Source organism: Cetorhinus maximus, chromosome 22, assembly GCF_964194155.1.
Source record: "Cetorhinus maximus chromosome 22, sCetMax3.hap1.1, whole genome shotgun sequence".
NCBI classification, from domain to species: Eukaryota; Metazoa; Chordata; class Chondrichthyes; order Lamniformes; family Cetorhinidae; genus Cetorhinus; species Cetorhinus maximus.
The window spans coordinates 67,516,382-67,540,833 of record NC_135900.1 but is presented as its reverse complement, the minus strand read 5'-3'; the positions used below and the strand labels follow the sequence as shown (position 1 = coordinate 67,540,833).

General features: G+C 41.3%; 1 protein-coding gene across 1 annotated transcript in view; it reads left to right on the top strand.

Annotated features, from left to right (window-relative positions):
- The window catches only part of cntn1b (contactin 1b), a 595,565-nt gene that overhangs the window by 382,330 nt on the left and 188,783 nt on the right, over positions 1-24,452 (top strand). The window contains exons 17-18 of the mRNA XM_078568473.1: positions 11,295-11,365; positions 14,774-15,008. Of these exons, the coding sequence (XP_078424599.1) occupies positions 11,295-11,365; positions 14,774-15,008 (306 nt within the window). The remainder of the gene's footprint in view (positions 1-11,294; positions 11,366-14,773; positions 15,009-24,452) is intronic.

Sequence of the window (24,452 nt, the reverse complement as noted above, 5' to 3'; positions counted from 1 at the left end):
AGACTTTGATAGGTTTTGCAAAATAGACGATCATTCGATGGAAGAAAATATCATGAACTTCAACGGATTGTATAAAGGATTGACAGAATCCAGTTTGGAGATCCCTGAATCAGTGTGAGCATTTAAATTGCTAGATTGTGCTAACATGCCCTTAGCTAACTGGTGGCCAGTTATTGGAAAGGGAGACCCTGTAGGATCATTTGTCTGCTGCCTTGAAAAAAATCCTGAGGAAACAGTCATTTCCTGCAGTCTTCATAGAAGAAATGGGACATTCGGTGGTGACAAAGAATATAATTGCCAGGTTTTGAAATGGTCTGTTTATGCCACACAGTTATCTGTATATTGAAATGCTTAAAGGCATACAGAATGAGATTGAAAATTCCTTTATCAGACCTGACTATTACAGCAGAAGGCAGAACTGAAACCGCAATAATTGGTGAATAAATCCTTGGAATGCTCAAAGAACAGTTAATGGTGCTTCAGGTATAACTCAAAGTACTGTTCTGTGATGAACTGCCCAGGAGAGGCAGGGTCCTCAAAATGACACTTGACTCATAGAATTCCAAAGAAGAGGATGAAGATAATGAGGAATATGAATAAATTACACTGGCCACAAGAAGTTTTAATCCCGTGATGACTGTGTTAGTCATGGACTCATTCAACAGTGCAGTGCTAGGTAGTACTTGCACTTCAACAGTATGTGGAACAGATTGGTTAAAGTGTTGCCTCAATTCACTGAGTAGTGAGGATCAACGCAAGGTTTTACAATATGAAAGTATTACTTTCTTTAGGTTTGATGATGGCAACACATTCATTAAAGAGAGTTGTAATTTCATGTAAAATAGCTGAAATATGCCATTTTATAAGTACTAATGTAGTCTCCAGTGTTATGACGTGGCAGGTGATACGTGCCAGGTGGACCAAATCCACAAGGGAAACTTGGCCATGCTATTACAATGGTTTTGCAATTTGTATTTATTACGAGATATTTGTGCACTGAATTGAAAGATTTTAAAAATTAAATTAAAACATTTATTAACAAAAGAAAAGATTCTAAGCACATACATAAGATTGCAGTTACTTAATACTATGACAAATCCCAAAATCCCTAATTAATCTGACTCCCAACTGCACACCCTCTTTAAGGCAACAGTCTAAAATAGATTTTAAATTTAGATAGGCAGTCCAGTAAGTTTACCACAGCACCCACATGACAGTGGAATTCCGAAGGCTTTTTAACGCAACTTTAGTCACTGGACATGGCAGACTTCTGCAAAAGTGGCTAGAGGCTTCTCCCAGGTCTGTCACATGGTGTACCTTGCAAAATTTTACACATCCCTCCAACATAACCTTCCATCCTTCTTTACATATGTTTCGCTCTCTTTAATCTGTACATTTCATTATTCCATATGCCTTAGGAAATTTACATGTCCCATAATATAAAAATCTTTCTCGTTGCCAATATGGTCAGTACCTTTGAGTAAAATAAACGTACTGCTTGGCCTTGCTTATCTTGTTAGTTGTAAACATCCTATCATCCCTTTGAAACCCAAACAACCCCTTCACTTACCTAAAAATGCAAATTTCCTTCACACCCTGCATGCTAATCCCTCATCCATGTTTATTAATTAGGATTTCAAATGCCTTTTACTCCTAACTTCTTTTGATAATTTCAAGCTTACAGTCCATCTGACTCTAATTCAATTGAATCACACAGCCAGAATCATAAACCTACTTTATAATAAACCACAATAATATAATTTTAAAATATGTTAGTTTCATGACACCAGTGAGATATGCATGCTGTTTAGTAAACCTTGTATGAAAAAGGCACAAACAAAACTTGACGTGGAGCATAATAGGGCAATTATTTCTGGAAAGTCAGTGGATCTGCATTTTACCCAATCAAGACATTATTGTATCCCTTTAACAAACCTGATTGTAACTCTTTCGAGTTATCAACAGTCACAGATTGTAACTCTTTCGAGTACATTCACAGTTCTTGGTTTCCGGGAGTGGGACATGAACCCACAACCTTCTGATTCAAAGGCGAGGGTGCTATGAACTGAGCCACAGCTGACACCTCTCAAACCTGATTGTATGCATCAGAGTGTTAGACAAATGTTAATGGCTTCAGGTGATAAGAATCAGAGAGAATAAATAAAACTATTTTAAAGCTACATAGACATTTTTATCTCACCCAGAAAGAGGTGTTTCTGAAGCCACCCAAAGAGACAGCATATGCAGAAGGAAAACTATGGTAACTAAACAAATGCATCAATGGCTTGAATGATGCATCCAGGATGGGGTATTTTTCAGTAGGATGTGATCTACTCCAAATGGTTTGTGTTCAACTCAAAGCAGATCCCGCAATGTTGTATTGGTATCATAAAGGAAAACTTTCAGGCATCTTCATCATGCATGTTGGTGATTTCTTATGGATGGCTCTGTGGAATTCAGGAAATGTGTTATTGCTGTAAAAAGAGACATGTTGAAGCTTTTTGTCTTGCACTCATCAGAACACTTCACAAGAATACCAATACAAGGGGAAACAACAATTTATACTGTATGTGAAGAGAGTGCTGATTGGTTGGCAAGTGGGTTGATAGAGGTGTTGCCATGGTGAATGCACCAGTGATAGTGACTGTCAGTCTCTCTTCACACACAGTTTAAATGCTTTCCCCTTGTGTTGGTATTCTTGTGAAGTGTCCTGATCAGTGCAAGATGGAAAGCTTTGGCATGTCTCTTTTTTGAGCAATACTCACGTTCTGTGCTACCAATCGACTAAATTTGTTATTGATACAATTAGAGTAGAATTTAAAATTTGGTGTCTGGCTTTGACAATGTTAGAAATGCAGGTCCTTTTACCAGAACAAGTTTCAGAGTGAATTGAGAGCAGGTGATGCTCATTGATACCTGTACTTAAGAGCTGGGTTTTTGGCCAGTAGAGGGATTTTGCTTCTGGATAAGGAAGGAATCCAGAAGGGAAGAGTGGAAACTGGTATTTGTACTGAACTATAGGTTAACAATAAAACAGTTGTGCTTCACAGAATGTCTTCTGCTTGATTCAGTAAATGGATATCCACCTATTAGACAGATTCATGGGGTTTTATATATATTGATTTAGATATTAAACCGAGAAGGTCTGGAATAGTTTTAAATCAACAATCCTACTTCTATAGTGTTAGTCCCATGCCGGTTAATTGTACCAGGTCCTCCCAGAAAGATGGTGTCATATCTAAAGAAGGGACAAAGCAGTTCCAAAGCTTAACTGGTCATTTGAGTTGGTTGTACACTCAGACTAGACCAGATGCCAGCTCTCACAAATCTCATAACTAGGAAAGTAGAGGGGGCTTTAAACTAAACAAGAGGGGTGAGGGATCAACTTGGGTAGAGGTCGCAATTCAAGGTGTGGAGTCAAGTGTCATGAAGCTATTAATGTATATAATATTATTGGAAAATATTTTTCTTTTAAAATAGAGGTTTAGTCTGTGGATGTGTCTTAATTGGATTAAAGCCAGCTAGTCTGGGTGCTTTGATGTGTACTAGTTTTGACATGTAAGAGAGAGAGATTGCATTTGCATTTTTTTGAATAGAGCATTCAAGAAGTGGGGTGAAAACTGACACCTATCTAGCAGATACCAAACAATATGTTTACATTACTAAGAAAATTGATACTATGAAAGTGGTTTTATTATTAGAAGAGGCTGGTGATACAATGAGAATTTACATTCAATGGGCGGTGATAGGTATAACTTCAGTTTTATATGTGCAGGGCAGAGGCAATGTGAGAGCAATAGCAGCTGTAAGCCTCCAACTGACTCCATAGGAACCAAAGTGAAAAGAACCTCATTTTGAATTTGCTTTGCCTGGTGTTTGGTTAAGTCTATGGGTTGCTGTTGCCTTAATGGAGATTAATTTGGGAATTTGTTAAAAGTTATGAGAGTAATTTGAAGCCATGTGTATATATATTTTAACCTGTGTAAATTAATAAACTGTTTCATCTAGTTTAATGTAAAACCTCGAGAACTAATGGTCTGATTCCTGAATTTAGAGTCACATCTCAAACATAACACTTTAAACAATTGCCATAACATATAATTTTAAGTTTCCCTCTGGGATTTTTAAATAACTGCGCTTTACCAACTGCTTCAGTCATATCACACAGAGGAGAGCAAAAGAGTAATATGAGAAATTAGAGTCAGAGAATAGCAGGAAGGGACAGAGAAAAAAAAACTAAGAATACATCAACAGTCAAGACTAGATGTCACAATGGTAACAAAAAGACAAAACTAAAGGCTCTCTATCTGAATGCATGTAGCATTCATAACAAAGTAAGTGAATTGATGGCCCACATTGAAGTAAATAAATATGATCTGACAGCAATTATGGAGATGTGGCTGCAGAACGACAAAGATTGGGTCCTTAATATTGAGGGGTACTTGACATTCAAGAAGAATAGGAAGCTAGGTAAAGGTGGAGGGATAGCATTGTTAATCAAAGAGGGCACTGGTGCAATAGTTAGAGATGACCTTGGTTCAGGAGATCAGGATGTAAAATCGGTTTGGGTGGAGATGAGGAATAGTTGGGTGGGGGGAAGTCATTAGTGGGAGTGGTCTACAGGCCCCCTAACAGTAGCCACAGTGTAGGACAAAGTATTCAAGAGAAAATATTGTATGCTTGTGATAAAGGGATAGCAATAATCATGGTGATTTTAATCTACACATGAACTGGAAAAATCAGATTGGCAGTAGTAGCCTGGATGAGGAGTTTTTAGAATGCTTTTGAGATGGTTCCAGAACATGCTGCTCTAATAAACTAACAAGAGAGTAGGTTATATTAGACTTGGTATCGTGTTATGGGGAAGTTATTAGAATTGATATTTAAGGAGGTTATAACTGGGCACTTAGAGCTCAATGCAATCGGGAAGAGTCAGCATGATTTTGTGAAAGGAAAATCATATCTAACCAATTTATTGGAGTTTTTTGAAGGAGTAACATGTGCAGTGAATAAAGGGGAACCTGTAGACGTACTGTACTTGGAGTTTCAGAAGGCATTTGATAAGGAGCCACATCAAAGATTATTACGGAAAATAAAAGCGCGTGGTGTAGGGGGTAACGTATTAGCATGGATAAAAGATTGGCTGGCTGGCAGAAAGCAGAGAGTATGTATAAATGGGTCTTTTTCGGATTGGCAGGATGTGACGAGTGGTGTCCCACAGGGGCCTTACTGGGGCCTCAGCATTTTACGATTTACATCAATGACTTAGATGAGGGGAATGAAGACCTGGTAACTAAATTTGCAGATGACACAAAGATTGGAAGAAAGTATGATGTGAAGAGGACATGAGGTTGCAGATGGATATAGATAGGTTGTGAATGGGCAAAGGTCTGGCAAATGTGGGAAAATGTGAAGTTGTTCACTTTGGCAGGAGGAACAAAAAGGCGGAGTACTACTTAAATGCAGAACGGCTGCATAATTCTGAGGTGCAGAGGGATCTAGGTGTTCTAGTACATGAGTCATAAAAAGTTAGACTGCAGGTACAGCAAGTAATTAAGAAGGTTAATGGAATGCCATCCTTTTTTAAGGGCAGAGGGACTGAACATAAAAGTCAGGATGTTATGCTTCAGTTATACAGGGCATTGGTGAGACCACACCTTGACTACTGTGTTCAGTTTTGGTCTCCTTATTTAAGGAAGAAAGTAAATGTATTGGAGGCGGTTTGAAGGAGGTTTACTAGATTGATACTGGAATGAGTTGTCTTATGAGGAAAGGTTGGACAGACTGGGCTTGTTTCCACTGGAGTTTAGAAGAGTGAGGGGTGATCTGATTGAAGTATACAAGATCCTGAACGGCCTTGACAAGGTAGACGTCGAAAGGATGCCTCCTCTTGTGGGTGAGTCCAGAACTAGAGGGCACTGTTTTAAAATTAGGGCTTGTCCTTTTAGGACAGAGATGAGGAGAATTTTTTCCTCTCAGGGGGTTGTGCGACTTTGGAACTCTTTGCCTCAGAAGGCGGTGGAGGTGGGGCATTGAATATTTTTAAGGCAGAGGTAGATAGATTCTTGGTAGGCAAGGGAATCAAAGGTTATCGGGGTTAGATGGGAATGTGGAAATCGAAACACAGAAGATCACCCATGATCTTACTGAATGGCGGAACAGGCTCGAGGGGCCGAATGGTCTACTCCTGTTCCTATTCCTTATGTTCTTATGTGCTTTGATGTATCTGAGTTATGTACTACAATGAAACACCTTGGTTAATATTTATCCTTCAATCAACATCACAAAAACAGATTATTTGGTCATTATCACATTGCCGGGAGTTAATGGGAACTTGCTGTATGCAAACTGGCTGCCACATTTCCTACGTTACAACAGTGACTACATTTCAAAAAGTACTTAATTCACTGTAAGGTGCTTTGAGATGTCTGGTGGTCATGAAAAGTACTAATAAATTGAAGTCTTCTTTCCCTTCTTCCTTCGGTGATCCAAAGAACCTGAAGCTAGTCATTTTTAGCAATGCACTACATGCTAATCTTCCTGATGGATATTCTAGTGCAGCTTGTTTCATAATATTTCTTATAGGTTAAAATTGGAAATGGTTCCCTTTAGCTTGCAAAGCTAAGAAAATGAAAAAGGGCTGTTTGATAGCATTACCACTGCTGAAAGTCTGGCTCTCCTGGAGGCGATGGATTTGGGATTCTATTTGCTAAATATTTTAAGTGAGGTTATGCACCAAGGGCATACTGAAGACAGTATATCCATTGAATATTATGTACATAATAATTCCTTGTGGGATAATACGCATTCTACAAAAGGTGTGAATGAGAAAAGGTTACGAATTAACCTTGCTGACTTGAAACAAATGCTGGAGAGAAAGGAAATCTCTAAGGATAAATGGGTGGATGCAAGTCATCAACCCTGACAGTATTATGAAAAGAAATTCATGTATGAAGAAATTGTTAGAGATCCTAGAGGAAGAGCATCTCATGATGTAATGCGTTGTACAGAATATGGAGGATTTGGATTTAACTTGGTTTGAAATTTTGGTTGTACTTATTAACTCTAATATTTATTTAAAGAGATAGAAGAGAATCTGTTGATTGTATATTAATTGTGTTTAATTGCATCCAGGTAATGGGCATTAACCAAGGATTCACTTGAGCCCCCTATAAAAATAAATACACCCTGAAACTGTGGTTGTTAGGTTAGGAAGTATATGCTTGTGATACATAATTCTGTAAATAAACGTAAGTGTGTAAAGATTGGCTCCAGCTCTGACCTTCACCAATGGGCTTTCTGGATCAGAATACTAACCTCCAGTGGTGTAAGAGTAAGTTCTCCGCCCAAGTACTGTGGAAAAAATGCAGGCAAGAAGGCAGCTCTGATGTGTAAATACTTATTGGCATGTTTCCTTGTCGTGCCTTCAGCATCCTCAACTGACACCATGTTCTCAAATTGCTTTCATTGCTGAGTTCTAGGAAACCTAGCAGACCCATCGACCCCAGTTAAATTGCAAAAGCCATGTCAATATCACTGTAACTGATTAACATATTGAAACTGAAACCCACCTCTCTGTGTGTGTGTATCTGAGTTAAATGTGGAAGTCAGTGGGTTGAAGCAGCTTTCTAGCGCGCTCGCATTTCTCTAAGACTTAAACACCCCACCCCATTACCATACCCAAACCCATGCACTTATTCACATTCCCCGCACTCCGAAAGCTAGGAGGTAATGCTCAACCTTTATAAAACACTGGTTTGGCACCAATTAGAGAATTGTGTCCAATTCTGCACACAACCCTGGAATGTGAAGACTTTAGTTAGGGTACGAAGTAAATTTACTAGAATAGTCCAGAGATGAGGGGTCACGCTTCCGTAGATAGACTGGTGAAGCTGACATTGTTCTCCTTGGAGCAGTGAAAGCTAAGAGGAGATTTGATAGAGGTGTTTAAAATCAAGATGGAGTTAGAGTAAATAAAGAGAAACTTGCTGATGGCTGAAGAGTCGATGACCAGAGGGCACAGATTTAAGCTGTTTGACAAAAGCACTGGAGGGGGCATGAAGACCAGCTTTTTTTACCCAACAAGTGGTTAAGGTTTGGAATGCACTGCCTGCTAGGGTTCTGGAAGCAGATACAATGGTAGCCTTCAAAAGAGAATTGAACAAAATACTTGAAGGAGAAAACATTACAGGGACATGGGAAAGAGTGGGTGAGTGGGTCAAACTGGATTTCTTCTTGAAAGAGCGGGTGCATGCTCAATGGCCTCAATGGTTTCCTTCTGTGGTGTATAATTGTATGATTCAATTCTCCTCACACAATCAAGTGACGCATTGACAGCTACAGGGTTTAAGGAAATTGAATGGTTGGAGCAGCATCTGTTTTAGTGGATGTTTATCTTCCATTGAAAGGAAGTCCATTCGGTGATCACCCTGCACGCACCAATCATAAATCCGTCTAATTTCCTTCACCTCTTCATAAAGAGCACAAACCCTCAGAATGAAGTCTGTAAAATACTGTGTTGAGGTTATTAGTTTTCAGCAAGCTGCCAAACAGAGATTGTGTGCTGGTGTGAAAAATCAAGCCCGGTGCCAATTTTAAAATGTTTCCTCGAGATCATTCTGGCTTGTGTGTTTAAGTGCCCTGCGGAGCTGAATTGTGGCCACGTTACCTTTGTAGCCGGGAAATCGTAACAATGTATTTTTTTTGCTTCATAAATCTTTAGTGACTGATGCCAGAATACTAGCTCCTGGTAAAGACTGTGTTTGCAAAAGATTTGAGAGGCACTCATTGGTTGATTTGATGTCAGTGGAATGTGTTCATATTTTCTGCTTTTCTACCTCTTTGCAAACCGTTGAAAACAAGGGGTTCTCGTTGCATGACTGATTTGAGCTGAACATCAATCTCACACTTCAAGCACTCCTACTCTTGTATTTATTGCTGTATTCTCTTTGAAAAGCGAAACCTCCTGAATCATGATGACTGTTATTTGGAATCCTTGAAACCGGTTTAGCCGAGGAGGAGTATTTTTATTTCAATTTCCACCCATCCGTGGTGAGAGGTGTGAGGGGAAGAGGTTGAGAAACATAGTTAAACATTCTATTTCAACAGATTTCCTTTCTTTTCACAAAAGTGTAAATATTGTTCCCTCCTTCCAAGGCCTCTCACTTCACTTCTAGGCAGTGTCCCCTGTATCCCAAGATTACAAGAAACTGAAAGAATCAGAAAAAGCTGCAGCCTATTTTAATTCATACATTCAGAAGGACTCAATAAATTACACCATCCAGTTGTTGCACCGAAATATTTGTCAAAGGAGTCCAGGATTTACATCTCCACTTTTCTGTCTAGTGGTTCCTTCCATGAATTGATCAATCTTCATATGAAGAACTTCCTGGCACCAGTTCTTTATTTGGCTTCTGTAACATTCAGCCTTTGGCCTATATGGTGGGGCAGATATTTGTCTTCACCTGTAATCTGGGAGAGCGGATTGCATGCACTTTGCACATTTTGGTGGAATAAAAATCTGGCGGGTTCTAGAACAGAGTGGATCACCCATTTCACTGCCCAGGCAGTGAAGGTGAAATTTGCATCAGTATCTCCATTGAAGACAGTGACATCAGACAGTCTGCAAACCCAGGACCATCTAACCAAGTCAATCTCACGACCAGCCAGGCAGTTATTGTAAACCGCAGTCTCTCTGGATTTCAGTTTGTTTATGGCACAGTTAGCAGCTCTCACGCTTGTTTAGCTTTCTTGCCTCGATGTTCATTTAACCTCCAGAAGCTGCACCTTGCTTCTTGTGGAGCTGTTGGAAGCAAAACTTTAGGCTTTGTTTGAAAATTACTGTACGATTGAGTGACATTTTCAATAATTGGCCTCTTATTTAAAAATTGTATTTTTCTTCAGGTTTGTGAAATTCTTGGCCTTAATTGTGCAAGGTCCTTCAACGTTTAAGCAATAAGTATAATGTATTGCTTGCCTGATTGGCAGACACCTCCATGCACTCTCAAAAATTTAGTAAACTTTCAGGTGACTGTTGTGTTTGTGGTGGAAGAGTTGCATTTTGCCTCATTGGTATTGTGTTTTTATAATGATATAAAGGCACCAATCACTCATAAAAGATTGTGTAAACATGTTGTGGGTTCATTAATTAAGACTAGGCACAAGGTAGAAAGCTGAATACATCAACAGCTCTGTGCGTGTGCTACGCTCAAAAGCAAAAGTAAAACCAAAACTGGACCGCATGACACATTTCCCTTCTCAGGATGTCATGCTGCTTTCACTTAGAGGCACATTACAACGTTTGGGACTGCTACTTTGTTGGGAGGCTGGAAGCATTTGTACCTTCCAGAATAGCAAAGCATAAAATCAGACCAGAAAAATTGCAGACATTTGACAGTGTGGAATGAAGGAAAGCTGATTCCACCTATAAAGAGCATTTTTTAGGAGGTATTACAGGAGCTTGCGATCTGTGAGTATAGAGGGAAGGAGGTTGAGAACAACAATTGAAATTATGAAAGTGGCTCCACAAGTGACATCAGAATTGCGCAGTGCCGAAATTAGCATTTCTGAACATTTATCAAATTTGAATCTAATTATGGAATTTATTGATAATGATCAGGCCTCACTGGAAGGACAAACAATTAGCTTTATTAACCAGAATTGAAGCCACGCAAAAAGTTTTGCATATTTGTATTTTTGATGCAGCTTTCTTTATTCATAAGCCAGTTGTTTAGAGTGATTTATGCACTGTATAAAATGGGTGTTACTCCAGATCTTTGAGGCAGTAAGACTGAAGGAAGCACTGCTAGTCAAATTGGACAATGGAAGAAGGGTTTGAGAACACAAGTTGGAAATACAAGGGTCTCGAGCAAGGCTAGAGATTTGAGAACAACATTTGTCTATGAAATTTGTTCCTCAAAGCTATGGGTAGAAGGGGGTTGGATTGTTCCTCTTAATATCTTATTGGTTTCAGTCTGTAGATTAGATTGTTTTGGCCTGTACTACATGAAGTGGGGAATCATTAAGAAGAAATATCTCCAATAGTAGCAAAGAATTTGCTGACAACCTTGCTTCAGTGGCGCTGTTTAAAAACTGGCAGCAATCCCAGAGCAACAGTTATGTGTTAGTCTTGGCAAGGAACTGGACTCTGGCAGCTATTGCAGGTCACTGTTATTGTAATTATATCAGTCTTGTGTGTTGTTTGTGTTGCAAGAAAAAGCGAGTGCCTTCTTTACAAAATTTTCACCTCCATCTTCAATGCAAGCCACTAAAACTCGCCTGCCTTCTTCCCACAGCTCCCACCGTGGCTCCATCCGATGTCGGGGGAGGCGGCGGAAGCCACCAGGAACTGACAGTAACCTGGACGGTAGGTTCTGGTAAATAAAGCAGACTGGCGTGGGGAGGCACCCTCTTTCTTTCCAATAGTTTTCTGCACATTGGGTGTTCTGCAGTCTTGCTGCCAAGTACAAGACTGAAGAGATTAGCAGGCATTGTCTTATATAGAGCGACAGAAAATTTACAGTGCAGAAGGAGGCCATTTGGCCCATCATGTCTATGCCATCCAAAAAAAGAACAATACAGCCTAATCCAACTTTCCAGCTCTTGGGCCACAACCCCGTAGATTACAGTACGCACTCCCAACCCCCCTCCATCCCTGGGTATTGACCACTTTGCTAAGGGAAATATCCTATCTGCTAGTGACCCATCCTTGTTGTGAAAGGTGAATGAAAATATGCATGCTTTTTTTTTTGGCTACAGAATTTTAGCACACATGTATCACTTCTCAATTTGTTGTACAATCTTGTTTCTCAATACAATTTGCATTTCAAATAACACTCCAGTTACTGTGAGACCAGAATAAACTTCAAACACTTTGACCTTGAATGATGCTCTGTGAAGATTAGCGCACAACTGATCATAATAATTGTACTAGTCCATGACTTCAATAGAATGTTAACATAAAATTAGGCCATAAGACATAGGAGCAGAAATTAGGCCATTCGGCCCATCGAGTCTGCTCCGCCATTCAATCATGGCTGATAAGTTTCTCAACCCCATTCTCCCGCATTCTCCCCACAACCTTTGATCCCCTTACCAATCAAGAACCTATCTATCTCGGTCTTAAATACACTCAATGACCAGGCCTCCACAGCCTTCTGTGGCAATGAATTCCATAGATTCACCACTCTCTGGCTAAAGAAATTTCTCCTCATCTCTGTTCTAAAAGGTCTTCCCTTTACTCTGAGGCTGTGCCCTCGGGTCCTAGTCTCTCCTACCAATGGAAACATCTTCCCCACGTCCACTCTATCCAGGCCTTTCAGTATTTTGTAAGTTTCAATCAGATCCCCCCTCATCCTTCTAAACTCCATCGAATATAGACCCAGAGTCCTCAAACGTTCCTCATAGGCCATCCATGTTAAAGCTTACCATTTATTTTCTGATAACTTACCTCTCAAGAGCATGTTGAATCCTATAATTTATCCAGTCTGCCAATTTAAGCCATGAATACAATTCACCGATAAACATATTTGAAAGGGATGACCACCTCCGTGAAAGTAGCAAAGTAAGGAATCAATAGAGATGTATGACACAAATGTCAGCTGTGGCTCAGTGGCAGCACTTTACCCTCTGAGTCAGGAGGCCATGGGTTCAAGCCGCACTGCAGAGACTAGGCTGACACTTTAATTCAGTACTTAATGCATGCATTGATGAAGACAACACAAAGGAAATGAATTCCACATCAGCTGAAACCAGACTTACTTGGAAAGCAATTGTAAGCTAGCACTTGGAGGTTGTCAGTCTCCGTTGGAGCTCCGCAGTCTCAGAACTCGAGTATCTTTTGTTCAGTTGTGTTATTGGCAGTAAGGTGAACGATATATTAACTAAAGAAAGTGCTTCCATTTATAAAACCCTTTTCTGAACCTCAGGACATTCCAAAGCAATTTACAGCCAATTTGAAGTGTAGTCACAGTTGCAATGTAGGAAACCTGGCAGTCAATTTGTGTGGAGCAAGCTCCCACAAACTGCAATGTGATAATGACCAAATCATCTGTTTTAGGGATGTTGGTTGAGGGATAAATATTAACCAGGACACCTGAGAGAACTCTCCTACTCTTTCCAAATAGTGCTGGAGCACCTAATAAATTTACATCCGAGCCCTCCTTTTTAAGTCTCATCTGAAAGATGGTACCACCGACAGTGCAGCACTCCCTTCGAACTGAACTGAAGTGTTGGCCTTGCGTTATTCTCAAGTGGCTCAAATGGGACTTGAATGCACAACTTGCCAACTCAGAGGCAAGAGTGCTGCGAGTGAGTCACAGCTGAGATTCTGCCATTGTTAAAATTTTCCACAAAGACCATCCATCTCACCACAGCGTGCCCTGTGAACAGTTTAGAAAGCAAATAACTTTCTTTGTTCACCTACAGGTAGACAAGTTAATTTCTGACCAGTCAGACCTCATTGAGGTTTGACTGTTGCAGCAGTGAAGCCTTTGAGAAGTTGAGCCTCACCTTTGATGCAAGCTTTCAAACCCCAGATTAAATAATAGGTGCTGTCTAGAACATTACTAAGATGGTAGTTATAGCCGAGGCTGTGATTGCTCTCCAACAGCTGTGAACATGATGCCTGCCGCATTAGCCATCTTCTGAGGTCAGGCATCACAGCCCAGTGGTAATAATGGTGGCATAGTGGTAATGTCACTGGACTGGTATTCCAGAGACCCAGGGTGATGCTCTGGGGATCTGGGTTCGAATCCCACCATGGCAGATGGTGAAATTTGAATTCAAGAATTTGGAATCAAGAGTCCAATGATGACCATGAAACCATTGTCGATTGTTGTAAAAACCCATCTGGTTCACTAATGCCCTTTAGGGAAGGAAATCTGCTGTCCTTACCTGGTCTGAACTACATATGATTCCACACCCAGAGCAATGTGGTTGACTCTTAACTGCCCTCTGAACAAGGGCAATTGGGGATGGGCAATAAAAATGCTGGCCTTGACAGTGATGCCCACATCCCATGAACAAATTAAAAAAAGATTATGGACTGTAATGTGATCAGACCTGATCTCTTTTGGCTCAGAGATATTTTGACAGCTTGATTTTATTCACTTTTGTTTCAGATCAGATTCAGCAGCTACTTACAAATTATTGGTAGCAGGTGTATGGTGTGTTTGCATGCGCTATGACTGAAATAAAACTAATCAACAAAAAAAAAAGAAGAATAATGAAATAACATTAATGAATGTAATAGATGAACACTTCTCCCTTATAATCAGTTTAGAATGTGTACTGTCACAACGCTTTAACTTAGGACAAGTTTCCTCAGCAGCAGTGCACTTCATAAGAACTATAGGAACAGAAGTAGGCCATTCAGCCCTTACAGCCTGTTCTGCCAGTCATTTAGATCATGGCTGATCTGTATCTTAACTATATTTACCCACATTTGCTCCATTCCTCTTATGTAATAAAATTCTATCGTCATCACTTCTAACATTTTCAATTAGCCCAATCCATAGCTTTTTGATGGAATGAAGTTCAGATTCCCACAGCTATTTGTGTGAAGAAGTGCTTTCTGCATCACCCTGAATAGTCTATCTCTAATCTCAAGGTCACGACTTGACCATGAAAAGATATAGTTCCTTTCTATCTACTCCACGAAATCCTTTGATCATCTTAAACACCTCAATTTGATCATCCCCTTGACCTTTTATCCTCAAAGCTAATGCTCTTTCCCTTTCTCTCTCTCTCTCTCTCTCTCACTCTGCTGTTGTAGCCCCTGCCAAGAGAGTACCATTATGGAAGCAGCTTTGGTTACATCGTTGCCTTCAAGCCAAGTACAGACAAGGAATGGAGGAAAGTGACGGTGCCCAACCCTGAAGGCAGCAGATACGTTCACAAAGATGACTCTCTATCTCCACGCACCCCATTTGAAGTCAAAGTTAAAGCATTTAACAGCAAAGGAAATGGGCCGTTTAGCCTGTCTGCTTTCATTTATTCAGCAGAGGATGGTAAGTGTCATGAGCGTGCTATTGGGTGTTAACGAACCAAGCTGTTAGGCATTGTTTGCCAATGTCATTGGTTCATAGTGACTGAATAAGTCACTTTCCCTTGTTATTTCAGGATTTTTACCAATGTTTTGGGATCGAATTCCTTCATGTTTTTCCATTAATATTTCAGGACTTGCTGGTCTATAATTGGGGAACTGGTTTGTGGTCACACAGTTGATGCCATCATTTCCACTTTCATGGCAGGAAAGTCTAGAATTATTCCTGGTGTTTTTATAGCAGGCTCTATGCTTTGCTCTATCTTTCCATGAAAACCACAGAACAGCGACATTTGGTAATCAGCCACAGTGTACTTTATCCATTCGAGAACAGTTTGTGGTGCAAGAGAAACAAGCAAAAACAATTGCTGTTGCCCTTTGCGAAACATGAATGGCCTTTATGCTTATATATGCTGAAGAGAATGATTGAGTGAAAGGTCCTTTTACTGCTGAAGCCTGATTTTGACTCTGACTGCAGCCTACGTTGCTGGAATGAAAGCCTCTTTTATCTCCCTCTCTCTTTTGCTTGCTCGCCCTCTCTCTCTCTCTCTCTCTGGATGAAGCTAGCTCAGGCATTCTGATCCAAACTGGTGAGGCCTCGACCACAAATCCTACAGTGCAGCATTAATGCTCAACTAAAATGGCAGTTTCAATGAGAGATGATGCTAAGGATAGCTGATGTGGGGTTTGGGAAATTCCTTCTGACGCGCCAGTGGTGCTGTTCTACATGTGTGCTTAAAGCGCGTTGTAGTGAAGGAACAGAGACAGCTTTCCTATTATTTTGTCCATGCTAACTTTGGCCCAGCTCTGCTCAGTGCTGACAGCAGATGCTTAATACAGGGATTAAATTCCCCAGTAGGGTGGTCGTTCATCCGGTTGTGTACCAGACCGTCTGGATTTCAGCACATCTGGCCTCTTTCCAGTACCGGACGCCCTTAGGTCCGGTATTTTGAAGTTCAAAATTCTGTTTCAATCAGTCACATTTGACTCTCATTATCCTGAATAATACCCACATCAAGGACCATTCCACATCACAACACTGATTCACACCTCAATACCAAAACATCGAACAAAAACATCTCTAGAAATATTTTAAAATAATCATTTGAAATGTGTAAGTCATAATGTAAACAGAATGGGCATCAGGAGTGAGGAGATGATGTTCTGTTCATTATATTGGTGGCCCACCCTTCATGAAAGCAGATTTGACTGTGGGCAGGAGTCTGGAGCTGAAACTCTGGGAAAGTGCTCAGTTGGCCACTTGGCGAGTTATTCACTGGTGGCTGGGGACCCCCTGAAGATGAAGCAGTGAGGAGGGGAGGGGAGAAACCGCAGTGTGAGGGTAGGGGGAGCAGGTTCAGAAGGGAGGGGAATCGGCCGACCTCTGCTGGGCAAAATTCAGCAAAGGTCAATAAGAAGCTGGTTGGTATTATCGCCCACATCATTGTCACCCACCCACACCCACAAACCCGTATCATTTACTTGCCATTTTTCCTCACTTAATGAGCAGGATAACATGCATGCTGTAATAAACATCTTTAATGCATGTATATTTCTGAAAATTTGTGTTCTTGATATTTCAACAAACTATGCATTTCAAAGTGTTTCATAATGCAACCGGACTGAACTATTAATAGTTTTAACTGTCTGGCAAAACTGGTTGTTCTTCCTTTCTTTGACATATAACAGTTTTATTAACACGTAGGTATTGATGATGTCCATCTACTGATCTCAAGCAGGGTCCTATAACAGCCCTCAGTGTCCAGGTAGCCCAGCAAAATTCAACTACTGCACAACTATAGCAGAAATCTCTGTGTGTGCATGCGTGGAGGTTAGCAGACATGGGGTGCAGGGTCCCTGTCTGGCATTTCTGGCCTCCCAGTGGCCACCCTATACCCCAGTATGAGCAAATAAATGGTACAGTAATATTATATAGGGCTGGTGTGGGGAAAAACATCATCTTGATTGCTTTGAGCTGGTGTTCACAGGATTAAATTCTTTTTTGCCTCAGTTATTTCTCCAGGTTAACTCTCGGACATGGAACCAAGGAAGGGATTGCGATCTCTCCTGCTCCTGGCACAGGTTAGCAAATCAGCCAGGCACTGTCCAAAATCATGGACTGTGAATGCACAGTTTCCCAGGCTCCTGAGAACATCAGATGCCAGAATCGTCCCAGCAATGCCAAATAAACATTTTGAACCTCTCACAGCAAGTGAGGCCTGTTACTGATTTGCTACAACAGGATTTCCTGCAAGTGGGCATTTGCAGTGTGTTAGCAAAAAAAGTTATTCCCCAGTTTGCCACTTAGAGTTCTGTGATATAAAGGCATATGGAGAATGGAGTCAGTGTCGTAAACATCAAACAGTGGACATTCTTCCCCCACTATTCTTGGTTTAAAAAACAAATGTCAAACCAGAATGAAGCACAAATTGAGAGGGATAGAGAATCACAAACTAGGGGAGGAAAGGGAACTGAAATCTGCCTCCTGGTGTAGGCAGAATGCAGCCACAGAGCAATTGCCAGAGGCTTTGAAGGCAACTGTATGCATCAGGTTCCTTCCAGGCTGGACCAAGCAATATTTCCCAATTTACAGTCTACTGTAGTTTAAGGGAGGTCACTGAGGTCTGTATGCAAAGCGAGCTGACAACCTATCAATTTCACTTTCCAGAGGAAACAGGTGACTTGAGCATGCCACGTTGTGAGGATTGTTCTCTCCCTCATGTTGCAGGGTGCCAGCGACTGCGCACAGATTTCTTTGTGAATGCATCATGTTAGCTCAGTGATGTGCTGCAACCGTGAGGGATTCTGCTCCCTCAACATCCAGTTGGTATATGACCATGCTCAGAGCATCCTACAGGTCAATGCCTAGTATTCTGGCATCAGCCTGCTGTGCCATCTGCTTTTATGCCACTGTGAGTAACCACGGGTAGCTATTGGGTGACAAGGACTATCTGCTGACCATCTAGCTGATGAGTCTGATTCACAACTCTCACATACATGGGCACCAAAGTCATGTTGGCACACACAATGTGATCGAGCAGACCATTGGGTGCCTCGCGATACTTGTGCTGCTTGGACCACACTGGAGGAACCTGGAAGAGAGGGTCATGGTTCTAATTGACTTGGCCACTTTCCATATTTTCCCACCCTGCCCACGATGATGTCCATGGCAGGCAGGGCCGGAAAATCCTGGCCCTGATCTTGCTCAAAAGGAGAATGTCTAGATGAAGCCAATAAACAAAGTTTAAAAGAGCAGGAAAAGTACATGCTTTTATTGACTGCAAATTGATGCATGTGTTTTACAGCATTTTTTTTTAGCAATGTGGACCGAGTATACTGGTACCAAAACCAACTGATGCCTCTGAGGAAAGTGAGGGCTTGCACCAAATGTCTGCTGAACTCAAACCCCATGGAATGGGTAACTTTAGAAAGAGATGCTCCAGACAATGGAGAGTAATGGAGAAGCACTCTGGTCTTGTTGAGGGAAACCCCAGTTTGAAGGGCGTCGGATGCTGGAGGGGGAGGGGCTTTGCTTTTAAAAAGTGCCCACGTTCTGAAAATAAACTGTAACTTCAAAGGGGCTACAATTTTTTTGCAGAAAACTGTAGTCCTAAAGCATGTACACGCATTCAAAATTTATGGGGACTCCGTGGCATGGATTTTTGACTCAGCCTCGGAAAACACCATTTCTTTGTCTCCAAGAGATGTGGGCAGGGTGAGATCAGGTTTTGCAAGCCGTGATGCCATCTGGGAGAAGTTTGGGTGGGGAGGGGCTGGTTAGGCTTGCCTTGGTTCTCGAGCAACAATCCAGCTCCCAACATCATTTCTATGCCCCCTAAGCCTCACCTCTTACCCTAACCACCCCCATGCCCCTCAAACCCTCATACCTCCCATGCCTCTTCTATGCTGCCTCATACTCCCTATGCCCTTTCAAATCTCTCCATGTGCACCCCCTCCCCACCTCGGCCACAGATCATCAATAGCCATTCACCCAATATCCCCTGTGGCTAGACCTCAGGAGCCATGTCTTTGAAATGGACAATTAAAACAAAACTTCTAACAATCTAGTAGACCTCTCATTCAAATAGCTTTATATTGAAAAACATCTCATTTCAAAAAGCCATTCATAAAAAATTAAATCCCCTCAAGTGGTCAATGTATTGTAAAAACAAATAAACATTTATTCACTTACCACATCAAAGGCAGATAACCCTTTAATAACCTCTTGAAACTGTCAGTCAAACTGTGAACACAGCCCCCTGCTGAGATAAGTGGTTTTTGTGGCCATTGAAACTCATCCATGCAATCATAATAGCCCCAGCAAACAAAACAAACCCTTGGGAATGTAAACAATAGAGTTTATTGAAACTGGAGGAACGGATTACTTTTATTTTCTAAGCTATGCCAGATGCCCTGTCAATCAAAGCAGTCCAGGAGCAAGTGGAATTTTTTAATTGAAAAAGTGCTCTAATGCATCACAACACTTAAACAATGCTGGTCAATGTAATGGTCAACTTACCTTTTCAGAACAGAGTCTTATGATGAATCATTGCAATTAAAATACATCTACATTGAAATACAGCATCTATTAGTGACATTTGGAGAGACGGTGGTGTAGTGGTAATGTTGCTGGACTAGTAACCCAGAGGCCCAGGCGGATGTTCAGGGGACATGGTTCAAATCCTACTGTAGCAGCTGGTGGAATTTGAATTCAGTTAATAAGTCTGGAATGTAAAGCTCATCTCAGTGATGTTGACCATGAAACTATCACTGATTGTCATAAAACAAACCCATTTGGTTCACTGATGTCCTTTAGGGAAGGAAACCTTCTGTCTTTACCTGGTCTGGCCTATGTGTGACTCCCGACCCACAGCAATGTGGTTAACTCTTAATGCCCTCTGAAATGGCATAACAAGCCACTTGGCTCAAGGGGCAATTAGGGATGGGCAACAAATGTTGGCCTTGCTGGTGACAACCACACCCCATGAAAGAATAAGGAAAGAAGAGTTGTCAAAACATTTAACACTTAGCTGATTGAATGTGCCCAACCCCTAAGCAGGTTTACCCCAGTGGCCACAATCTCTCCAATGAGGCAGGTTTTTTAGGGCTTCAAAATCCACGCCAATACAGAGAAATAGCTGGGGGAGGGAAATTCAAATTTCCTACAGGGCTCACAATGTGACCTCGACCTCAGAAGAGGTGGATGCAGTGTTGTGACCCAAAACTTCCTCAAGCTGAGAAAAAGCTGACATAAATATGAGGGCCAGGAAGGCAGTGCAAATTTGAAATTAGTGCACAAAATTCTAAGTTTTGGTCATTCCTGACCCCATTCCTGCCTCCATCACCAGACGAAAATCTGGCCCCATATGTAAGGTAATGGTTGTAGGATAAATATTCAGTAGTGATATAGGAACAAAGTAGAGGAGTTTTCCGTGTAAAGGAAATGCCAGGTTTGTGATTTGACAGCAGGCAAAACGTATAGATCTGACTAAACATCACTAAAAATCTTAAGCAAAGCTCTGGATCCCACCTCTTGAGTAGACAGTTGATAATGAAATTTGGACTCAGACCAAGCAGATCATGTTTCCTTCTAACATTGTACCAGATCCCATTGAAGCAGCTCAGAGTTAGTCCATCTTTCATTACATGAGAGCTATAAACTAAGAAGCAGAAACATACAAGTGAATTGAAAAGCTTGAGGGAATCACTTGCTTTCCAAATTACTAAATGAAAAGACTCATCAACTCCTTACCAACTTCAGATCAGATCTAAATGTGGTCATTTTCAGTGAACTTCCAAGGAGCCTGTCTAGACATGATGCTCTATATATCGTGCTTGTGGGCCAGACCTGATGGTCCAGTTGGTCTTTTCCTGTCCATGATTTTCATATATTTTTAAACCCGTTTTGAATATCAGCCCTAGCCCATTTTTTTCTGGGATAGACAGTCACATGAATTGGGGAAATCTGTCATGTGCTGAGTTGGGTGTTCAGGAATGAGGGCCTTCTTCTCCCATAAGAACTGCCTGTAAAAACACAGCTGAACTTTACTGCTCATGTGTGAAACCTATGGGATTGAATTGTGTCCTCATCCCTATGGATAGTGCAGGGATATTAAACACCTTGTTTGAAGAAAGATTACCTGAAGTTCAGTTCAAGCTGTGAATGGCACCATCTCAATCATGACTTCTTGTCTCCAGTTTGGCTCAGAACAGACCAATCAATTTGCCCTATCCATATTCTCGGAGCCTTGCTCTAGGTCACAACTTCATCGTGAAGAGCTGCCTAATGTGGCATTTCTGAACAATGCAAGGATGGAGAGGAGCCCTCTCATCACAGCCACAGAGGGATGCTTCAGGGAGTGCCACTACCTTGTAATCTTAGATCATCATCAGCTATGTCCATTTGATGATGAATCCACCCTCTACAAAGTGTTGAACCTGAAAGACACATTCACTGCCTCCATATTTTTTTCTTTGCCTACTCTTTGTTGCTCTTGACATATTAATTGTTTATGCATGGATGTGTTTTATATACAGGTGCAGGATTCTTATAAATGAAATTTGATTTTTAATGTATGGATCTAGTATTTTTATATGAAGGTATTGGATTTCTTGTTAAAGCATGGTGTTGGGGAACAGTACAAGTCGTGCTGCCAACACTCCTATGTCCTGTGATTTCTGGAAGAATTTAGTTTAAGTTCTTTAAAGTCATGTGGGAAATTTAAAACTCATTATAGCAAATGGATCCAGAACCCTGAATTATTTAATTATAATACTTACATATTCCAAACATATGTCTAATACTTCTGCACAATTCTACAAAATGGAGTATATTATTTCTTAACTAAATCCTGCCTTACAGTCAGCTGGCCAATTAGCACCACAATATATCATTTGTGTTATAATATTGCAAAGTATTCTCTTTTTGTAATGATAAGCAAATCTTAGTATTCTTAACAGTTAGTCGCAATAAGAAAAGAAGACACAGTCTGACAAAACTCAAATCAGGTGGTAAGAAGCTAAACGGAATTAACACCATCTTCTTCAGTTCTCTGCCCGAGGGCAGGCCTGACCCACAGTGCCACAACTTCCACCTCAGGCAGGGCAAGGAGGCAGGTCCAGAATCCACCCCAGCCAGAACGGGATCGAACCTCATGCTGTTGGCACCAATCTGATCTATACCGGCCTTCCAGCCAAGAAGCAACCAGCTGCCGCACCCAACCCGTCCCCACACCCCATCTCCAGCGATACCAAGTTGCTATGGCAGCATACACTTCCACATGCATGTTGTAACCTGGAGCTATGGACAGTGCTGGTAGGGGCTCCAATTTCTTCCCATCACATGGCTGACCAGGAATCTCTCCCACTCTTATCACCTGTCTTTGGTGTATCTTGGAAGGATTTACAAGTTGATACTCAACCTGTTTGGCCACATTGTGAACGACCTTTGTTGGCCATCACGTCCTGAGGTGGGACTTGAAGCCAAAGTTTCTGGCACACAGGCATGGACGCCACCCACTGTACCACAAGACTTGCACTACATATATGATCAAAATATTGGCGTCCATACCAGCGTGTACATACCATCTGCCATTTTTACAGTGGTGGGGAACATGACTTGCGTATATTGAAAGGACAGAGCACTATATTAACATACTTAAATTAGGCTCCCAAAGAGCAATTAAGGGCCTTATTGCGAAACCTAGCAGCAAATCTGGCTTCAGGTGGTCCATTTCTTTTACTACACTTTTTGCAGGCAGTCATAATCAGAGTATAATCGGCACTCAATTACCAAAAGCAAGCATGCAGCCTCTTCTCTCTTGATCAAAGCCTCTCTCTAGCCCCCTGTCATGATCTCAGCTGAAACCCCTCCAAGCCTTGATCTGCAGTTTGCAGCCTACTCCCCTGAGACCGTCACTGAGAGTTCCTAGCTCCTTCCACTTGCTGCTGGTTATCCCTCCCAGCAGCCAACCGGCCTGTCAATTTGGCCGTCTTCTGGGCGGGAAAGGGAAAATAAGTTGTGATGAGGCCCTGCCATTAAATTCAGCAGGATCTTCATGTTTCCGGCCTAGCTAGATTCCTCCCATTACCACACTGTCCCGCACCTTCCCCACCTCTCATGAATATTGGAGGCATTGTGTTTGGGAGTGTGCCTGAGACCAGAAGTCTCTCTCGGGCCTCAGTTGCTGATTGTACAACATTCAAGTTTTTCTGTAATAGTTTGTGACACCAACTGCACTGACGAAATGCAGCAACATTTTTAAAATACATGGTAACTTTTTCCTGTAATAGTTGGACGTGGATTGTGCCAGGGCACTAGATTTGGCTTGGACAGAAAGGAAGTTTGTTCACGGCTTTTGCAGTCGCCTCTTAACGAGCTCGATGTTCACTCATGGAGAAAGAGTCTGAAAGTTGACTTTGCAATTGAAGTAGATGTGGGAGGGAGTAGAAACTGCAGAGACTCCGTAAAATCAAAGCTTGAGAAAGCAGCAAGAAAAACAAATGGAAACAGTGGAGACACCAGTAGCTGTTATATGTGCAATTTGGTACTGGAGGAAATTTGAATGCAGTCAGTAAGAAATTGGGTGAGGTAGTTGAAAGATCAGAGGATAATACAAATAATGATTCAGTTTGTACCTTTGTATAGACCCTTTTGATGTCACATAATGAATTACTTTTGAAGAATAGTGGCAGAAGTTATAATTGGAGATAAGTTATACGGGCACTATATGATACAATTAAGGGAAGGACAAGATTAGTGTTCATGGAGGATAATCTGTGAGGCACACATGGGACTGTATCAGCTTTGTACTCTGAGTCTGACGAAAGACACTACATATTTGAGGTGCATAGACTGAGGGTTTCACAGATGTCAAGCAATTTGGGGTGTCCAGCGTTTGAGGGCCCCTGTAAAGGAGTCAGATTGTTGAGCCACACTGAGAGTTCGATCCACCCTCCAGTCATGTGCCTAACAGCACTGAGAAATCCAAAATGATCGTGTTGCGTTTGACATGCTTTTGATAAGGCACAGATTGAAAGAATTCTGTGATGCCTCATTTCCAACAGGGGTGAATGTATTTATGGATTCAATGTACCTGGAAAGAATTGCAAGTAATACTGTAATACTAGAGGGAAAATGGCAATTCTGTAGAAGAATGAAGGTAAAATGCGAGAGGTAACGTAAAGGAATTTCTTGCTAGAAGAAGGAAAGAGAAGTTCATATGTGAGAACTTGGTAACTTTGACTTGTCGATATTGTAAATAAGGAGGACTAGGTGCAGATATATAGGATGTTCAAAGTTGTTAAAATTACTTTATTTGTGTCAGCGGTTTGCATTGCATTGTTTTTTTTTAATTGACAAATCAGTAGTTTAATCGAAGCACAAATGGATAAAGAACAAGGAAAAATT